This window comes from Anolis carolinensis, chromosome 4, assembly GCF_035594765.1.
Source record: "Anolis carolinensis isolate JA03-04 chromosome 4, rAnoCar3.1.pri, whole genome shotgun sequence".
In the NCBI taxonomy this organism is placed as follows: domain Eukaryota; kingdom Metazoa; phylum Chordata; class Lepidosauria; order Squamata; family Dactyloidae; genus Anolis; species Anolis carolinensis.
This window is the reverse complement of record NC_085844.1, coordinates 255821228-255829467: the sequence shown is the minus strand read 5'-3', so window position 1 is coordinate 255829467 and position 8240 is coordinate 255821228. Positions and strand designations below refer to the sequence as shown.

General features: G+C 45.5%; 1 protein-coding gene across 1 annotated transcript in view; it reads right to left on the bottom strand.

The window, feature by feature from the left end:
- Positions 1-3812: 3812 nt before the first annotated feature.
- Positions 3813-8240, bottom strand: part of LOC100565150 (zinc finger protein 420-like) — a 23270-nt gene continuing 18842 nt past the window's right edge. Inside the window, exon 2 of the mRNA XM_062979261.1 lies at positions 3813-6560. Within this exon, the coding sequence (XP_062835331.1) occupies positions 4761-6380 (1620 nt within the window). The 5' untranslated portion in view covers positions 6381-6560 and the 3' untranslated portion in view covers positions 3813-4760. The remainder of the gene's footprint in view (positions 6561-8240) is intronic.

Below are 8240 nucleotides of genomic sequence, written 5' to 3'. Positions count from 1 at the left end.
AGAAGCATTGGCAATGGTAATCCATGCAATAGTCACCACTAGGTTGGATTATTGTAACACCTTATACGCCGATCTTCCGAAGACAAAAACCCAGAAGATCCTAATGGTCCAAAATGCCGCGGCCAGGCTGCTAGCGGGATCATCTATAAGATCCCATATTACACCGATTCTGAAACAACGGCATTGGCTGCCAATAGAACATTGGATCTCTTACAAGATACTGATCCTGACATTTAGAGCTCGAAATGGCCAAGGACCATTATATCTTAGGGACCGCCTCATTCCTTTTTTCCATCAGTGGTCACCTCGATCCTCCCAGGAAAATCTCCTATATGTACCGGGCCCTAGGGAGGTACACCTGGAAGCTGCAAGGCGTAGAGCCTTTTCGGCCTCTGCTCCAATTCTGTGGAACTCATTGCCTCCATATTTATTTATTTAGTGTCAAAAGCATTGCATAACAAATACATTTTTAAAATGATGAAAAAAAATATATAGAGGAAATCACAAACTAAATAGTTTTAGACCAAAAGCGGGCAACAGCAACCGCATTGTCCGTAGCTTTAAGCAACTCCTCCTCTTACATGAGGTAGGACATTGTGGGCAAGCATACATATGCGGAGTTGTTTGTTCTGCTCCACAGTCACACAAGGTGGAGGATTCCTCCAGGTCGTGCCACCTTGCCAAGTTGTCTTTGGATCTGCCCACTCCACTTCTGAGTCTGTTCAGGGACTTCCAAGTTGCCCATTCTTGGTTTGCCCTGAAGGAAGGAAGACCCTCGTGGGGGGCCATCCAGTTAGAATAGCCAGGTTTAGCTGCCCAGAGGGACACCCTTGTTGCTGCTGGAGGAACATCAAGAGGAGGGAGTGGTGGTTCTCACGAAGCCCTTCCTTGATTTGAGTCTGGTGGGAGGAGGCCAATAGTCATCCAGTGGGTAGCTTTCACAATGTTCGACCTTATTTCTCTCACAGTTAGCAGCAACTTCCCATCGCACATCAGGAGGGGCAATGCCAGCTAACTTGTAGTTTATCAACAGGTGTAGGTTTAAGGCCTCCTGTGATGATTCTGCATGTTTCGTTTAGTGCTATGTCCACCTGCTTCGCATGGGCAGACTTGTGCCAGACAGGACAGGCAGACTCTGCAGTTGAGAAAGACAAGGCCAAGGCTGATGTTCTTATTACTTGTGGGTCTGCACCACATGCGCTGCCAGTCAGTTTCCGCAGGATGTTATTGCGTGCAGCTACTTTGTGCTTGGTGTTCATGCAGTGTTTCCTATATGTTAGTGTTCGATCTAAGGTGACACCAAGATATTTAGGATGGAAACAGTGTTCGAGCTCTTGGCCTTCCCAACTAACTTTCAGTTTCCTGTTGGCTTCACGGTTACGTAGGTGGAAAGCACACACTTGTGTCTTGGCAGGGTTGGGCTTCAGGTGGGTCTCTTTGTAGTAGCTGGAGAGATCTTTCAAGGCATTAGTGAGCTGGTTTTCAACTGTTTCAAAATCTTTCGCTTGTGTTGTAAGGCCGAGGTCATCAGCATATATAAAGCTCTTTGTGAGTGGTTGTTGTGGCTGGTCGTTCGTGAAGATGTTAAATAAGGTCGGTGCCTCCGTATGTTAGAGGAATGTCGGAGTTGTGACCTTTTGTAAAAGCGCTCAAGACTTGGCTGTTTGGTTGTGCATTTAAGTAAATCAGATCTAATTTGCCAAATAGTCACTGTTGAATGTTTTTAGGTTGAATGTTTTTATGTTGAATGTTTTTATGATGAATGTTTTTATATTGTGGAATGATATTTTAAATTGTAAGTCGCTCGGAGCACTCTGGTGGAGAGCGACTAATTAAGAAATAAAGTGAAGTGAAGTGAATAAAACAATGAAACAAATATCCCAACAATAAAACATCAGCATCAATAAACAGTCATAAAAATCAACATACAGCATAAAATGTTAAAAACGGGAGACTAAAACACGGATCTGGGCCAAAGTGCAGAATATTTCAAAATGGGAGAGGTAGTTTCACAGCTAAAGTAGTCAATAAAGTGCAAAGTAATAATGGCAAAGTATCCTATTGTTGAGTGGGCAGATAGTTAATTAATCATCGAAGACCTTTTGGACGAGCCAGGTTTTAGGCTCTTCCGGAAGGAGAGGAGGGTAGGGGCCTGCCTGATCTCCCTGGGGAGCGAGGCCCTCTCTCTCGTCCCCACCAACCACAACTGCGAAGGTGGTGGAAGCGAGAGGAGGACCTCCCCCGACGAGCGAAGAGAACGTGCAGGTTCATAGGGGGAAATGCGGTCTCTTAAGGTAGGTGGGTCCCAAACAGTTTAGGGCTTTGTAGGTGATAACCTGCACCTTGAATTGGGCCCAGAAAATAAACGGCAGCCAGTGGAGCTCCTTAAACAGAGGCGTTGAATGCGCCCTGTAATTCGCTCCGGTTAGAAGAACTAGAGCTGATGTGGTCTATCCAATGCCATTTTCTAAATCAGCACCCCAAATAACGATACTGAATCTAAACTTCCCCAAAAACTGATTCGTAACCCTTCTGGTACTAATGTTGCAGAGTGGTCCCTGATCAGAAAAAGGTTGGGAACCAATGGTCTAGATCGCTCTATTCTGCTTTGGTTAAACCTCTTCACCTGGAATACTGTGTCCAATTCTGGGCACCATGGTTTAAAAGAGACATTGACAAGCTGAAAGGTGTCCAGAGGAGGGCAACTAAAATATCAAAAGTCTGGAGACCATGAATCCCTATGAGGAACAGCTTCAAGAGCTGGGTATTGTTTAGCCTGTAGGAAAGAATGCTGAGGGTAGACGTGATAGACATGTATAAATATGTAAACTACATAACAATTGTTTATACAGTAAAGATTACACTGTTCCTTCACTACTTCACGGTACACTTTTCACAGATTCGCTGTTTTGCGGTTTTTCAATAAACACTAAAAGAATATAAAAACCATAAAAATTATGATTTTTCCTTCCTTCCTCTCTCTTTCTCCTTCCTTCCTAGGGAGAAACCTAAGGAAGGAAGGAAGGGAAGGGAAGGGAAGGAAGAAGCCGAAGGGAGAGAAAAGGAGGCTGAAGCAGCTTCCTGAGACTGTAAACAACACAGTCAGATAGCATCAGTGAGATTGTAAACAACACAAATAGCCTGCAGAAGAGAAGGCTAAGAGGAGACATGATAGCCATGTACAAATATGTGAGGTGAAGTCATAGGGAGGAGGGAACAAGCTTGTTTTCTGCTGCCCTGCAGACTAGGACACAAGGGAACAAGGGCTTCAAACTACAGGAAAGGAGATTCCACCTGAACATCAGGAAGAACTTCCTGACTGTGAGAAGGGCTGTTCACAAGTGGAACTCTCTCTCTCCCCCAGGCTGTGGTGGAGGCTCCTTCTTTGGAGGCTTTGAAGCAGAGGCTGGATGGCCATCTGTCGGGGGTGCTTTGAATGCGATTTCCTGCTTCTGGGCAGAATGGGGTTGGACTGGATGGCCCATGAGGTTTCTTCCAACTCTACTATTCTATGATTCTATGAAATATAGTGTCCCTACTTTGCGGATTTACACTTTTCGTAGGTGGTCCTGGAGCGTAACCCCCGCGATAAGTGAGGGAACACTATATGGAACTGTTTTTAAATTTGTCATTTTTTAAGTTACAATAAGTAAATGTAAGGATCAAGCATACGGTGAGGATTAAGAATCAAGCCACCTGGTTACGTCTTGTGTAATTTACAGCCAGGGTGGGGCTGTTATAAAGGTACTAAGGTAGTACATAGCTTTCTGTTTTGTTGAGGGTTGCTGTTGATTCGGAGAAAGCTACAAAGGTCCAGAAGGAGAAAACCTTTATTTATTTTATTTATTTATTTACAGTATTTATATTCCGCCCTTCTCACCCCGAAGGGGACTCAGGGCGGATCACCTTATACACACATAGGGCAAACATTCAATGCCCATAAACACATCAAACAGAGACTGAGAGACACACGCAGAGGCAAGTTAACCTTCTCCTGAGGGGATGTTCGATTCTGGCCACAGGGGGGAGCAGCTGCTTCATCATCCACACTGACGGCACTTCCTCATTCCAGGTCGTAAATTAGTTAATCTTGCCTCCCCACTTTATAAGTGGTACCTTATCTCCTACTTGATAGATGCAACTATCTTTCGGGTTGCTAGGTCAGCAACGAGCAGGGGCTATTTTTTATTTTTAATTGACGGGTGCTCACCCCGCCACGGGCTGGCCTCGAACTCATGACCTCATGGTCAGAGTGATTTAAGGCAGCTGCTCAACAGCTGCGCCACAGCCCGGCCCCTTTAGCAAGTAATGTATCACCAACATTAAAAGTTTGGAAAGCTCTGTCTTAGCAAGTCTCTTGAGGGTCAAATACCACTATTCCCTTCAATGTGAATTCTATGCCGATGAAGATTTGAACGCTCAGAGAAGTTTGTCCCACACTCCAGGATGTTAATCCTCTGATGTAAGCATAGACCTGAACTATCAGTGAAGCTCTTTCCTCACTCCAGGCATGTATAGGGTTTCTCTCCAATGTGAGTCCTTTGGTGCAAACGTAGCTTTCCACTCTCAGCGAAACGCTTTCCACACTCCAGGCATTTATAGGGTTTCTCTTCAATGTGAGTACTCTGATGCAAACGTAGCTTTCCACTCTCAGTGAAGCGCTTTCCACACTCCAGGCATTTATAGGGTTTCTCTCCAGTGTGAGTCCTTTGATGAAAATGTAGGCATCCACTCCCAGTGAAGCTCTTTCCACACTCCAGTCATGTATAGGGTTTCTCCCCTGTGTGAGTCCTTTCATGTTGCTGCAGATGAGACCTCCGAGTGAAACTCTTTCCGCACTCCAGGCATGTATAGGGTTTTTCCCCAGTGTGAGTCCATTGATGTGAATGTAGACCTGAACTAGAAGGGAAACTCTTTCCGCACTCCAGGCATGTATAGGGTTTTTCCCGAGTGTGAGTCCATTGATGTGAACGTAGACCTGAACTAGAAGTGAAACTCTGTCCACACTCCAAGCATTTATAGGGTTTCTCTCCAGTGTGAGTCCATTGATGCGAACGTAGACCTGAACTAGAAGTGAAACTCTGTCCACACTCCAAGCATTTATAGGGTTTCTCTCCAGTGTGAGTCCTCTGATGTGAACGTAGACCTGAACGAGAAGTGAAACTCTGCCCACACTCCAAGCATTTATAGGGTTTCTCTCCAGTGTGAGTCCGTTGATGCGAACGTAGACCTGAACTAGAAGTGAAAATCTGTCCACACTCCAGGCATGTATAGGGTTTCTCTCCAGTGTGAGTCCTCTGATGTGAACGTAGACCTGAACTAGAAGTGAAACTCTGCCCACACTCCAAGCATTTATAGGGTTTCTCTCCAGTGTGAGTCCGTTGATGTGAACGTAGACCTGAACTAGAAGTGAAACTCTTTCTGCACTCCAGGCATGTATAGGGTTTCTCTCCAGTGTGAGTCCTTTGATGAAAACGTAGGCTTCCACTGTCAGTGAAGTTCTTTCTGCACTCCAGGCATGTATAGGGTTTCTCTCCAGTGTGAGTCCGTTGATGTGTACGTAGGTGTCCGCTCTCAGTGAAGCTCTTTCCGCACTCCAGGCATGTATAGGGTTTCACTCCAGTGTGAGTCCGTTGATGTGTACGTAGGTGTCCGCTCTCAGTGAAGCTCTTTCCGCACTCCAGGCATTTATAGGGTTTCTCTCCAGTGTGAGTCCGTTGATGTGTACGTAGGTGTCCGCTCACAGTGAAGCTCTTTCCGCACTCCAGGCATGTATAGGGTTTCTCTCCAGTGTGAGTCCGTTCATGTACACGTAGGTGTCCACTCCTAGTGAAGCTCTTTCCACACTCCAGGCATGTATAGGGTTTCCCCCCTGTGTGAATCCTTTCATGTTGCTGCAGAATATCCTTCCGAGTGAAACTCTTTCCGCACTCCAGGCATGTATAGGGTTTTTCCTCAGTGTGAGTCTTTTCATGTCGCTGCAGAATATTCCTCTGAGTGAAACTCTTTCCGCACTCCAGGCATGTATAGGGTTTTTCCCCAGTGTGTGTCCCTTGATGGAAACATAGACCTAAATTAGAAGTGAAACTCTTTCCGCACTCTAGGCATTTATAGGGTTTTCCCACAGTGTGAGTCCTTTGATGCACCCGTAGACTTGAACTCTGAATGAAGCTCTTTCCACACTCCAGGCATTTATAGGGTTTCTCTCCAGTGTGAGTCTGTTGATGCAAATGTAGGCGTCCACTCCCAGTGAAGCTCTTTCCACACTCCAGGCATTTATAGGGTTTCTCTCCAGTGTGAGTCCTTTGATGCAATCGCAGGCTCCTACTCTCAGTAAAGTTTTTTCCGCACTCCAGGCATTTAAATGCTTTCTCCGTCATGTCAACAGTGATATGGGTGCTTAATTGCAATACTGATACTTGACTCTTCTTTTTTCCTCTCTTATCGGTAAGTGAGATCAGGAATTCAGCAAGGCCATCACCTTGAGAGGATTTCTTCTTCTGGTATTATTGGTTTCCTTACTGCACCCAAGAGGTGGCTCCGCAGAATCCTCGTTTTCCCTGGTCAAGAAAGAAGCAGAAGGTCAAGAAAACCAGAAACCTTCTCTACCTCCAAGATTTCCCCCCTTAACCTTTATATGTCATATTTAAAATGGAAATACCAAGAAATGCAAACATCAGGGTCTCAAGCGCATACAGCAAAGCAGCAAAGGCAATCACTGATTCTTAAAAAAGAATGAAACTAGAAAGAAAGAAGAAAAGGAAGGAGGGAGGTGATAAAGGCCATGCTGACTACACAACCAGGAGGTGTCTAAGTTTAACAGGCTCGTCGGCTTGGAAATTGAAACAAGCACTCCCCCATGGCCGGAGTTGAGCACTTCCTCCATCAGCCGGAGATTAAACGGGAAGGCTTTACCTTTGTTCTGTGTATTTGTGTGTCATTGTTATTTCACTGTAGTAAAGGCACTAAATGTTTTCCTATCTGTGTATGTTTTAATCCACTCTGAGTCCCCTCGGGGAGATAAGAGTGGAATATAAAGTGTTGTTATTATTCTTACATTCCACCCCTTATTAAAGCAGCTCCATTGGCTGCCTATACATTTCCAGGCAAATTCAAAGTGCACATTATTTGTCAGGATTCTGAGTTTTTTATGTTCGGATAACCTAATAAGATGGCGTTAAAGACCAAGTTGTAGAACTTTCAGGAAGCGGAGACCTTGGAATGAGGGGGGCGATGGGCTTTAAAAGCAAGGGAGGACGGGGAAAAAACCAGTAGAGTCTTTTTTTTCTGTAGAGATAATTGCAGTTATACCCATCTCCAATCAAACTTGCTTGTGAGTGGTCTTCTTTTTGCTAACAAGATCCTGCAGGGTGACATTAAGACTCTTCTCTCCCTTTATTTCTGCTCTTCCTGACGCAAACGGTGAGAGCAGCAGTCTGAGCAGTGAGAGCAACATGTCAGAGGTGAGGGTTCCAGATAGCGGAGAATTGATTTATTATCCTCCTTACGAAGAAGCAGCGGGGGAAGAGAAAACTCTTTACTCTTTTACCGGGCAAGGCGCAACAGCAGCTGCTGATTTATTGTGGGACCCTCATAAGGGCCAAGAGGTGTCTAGGGAAAGCTGTTAGGAGGAAGGCGAAGCCTCAAGATTTGGTGGAAGGCGAGGAAACCCTCCAAAGGTGAAGGCTGGTGGAGGCAAAACTGTCTGTGATGGAGACGATGTTGCAGCAACTTTCTTTTCGCATTGCAGGGATATAGCCAGGAACTCCTGTGTCTTTTCAGGGAACAGCTGGACATGTGATAAGGGGAGCTGCCTTAGAAGATAATCCTGTGTCCTTCCAGGGAGCAGCTGGGAGTTGCCTTAGAAAGGAATCCTGGGGAAGGAGAGCCACAGGGAAGAGGACTTCCAGCAGGGTTTGGGAGTCACCTTGGGGCTGTGGGTAGCCAGGCCCCTTGGAGAGCAGAGCTGAGGGTCAAATTCAAGGGGGACCCAGAGTAGGTTTCGTATTTCATCACAAATGTGGAGAATTATATGCAGGATTATGGACATTTGTTTCCTTCAGAGGCAGCTCATGTAAGAATGATTGGGGCTAAGAGAGATGGGCCGAAACTAACAAAATGAAGTTCAACAGGGACAAATGCAAGATACTTCACTTCGGCAGAAAAAATGGAAATCAAAGATACAGAATGGGGGACGATGCCTGGCTAGACAGCAGTACGTGTTAAAAAGACCTTGGAGT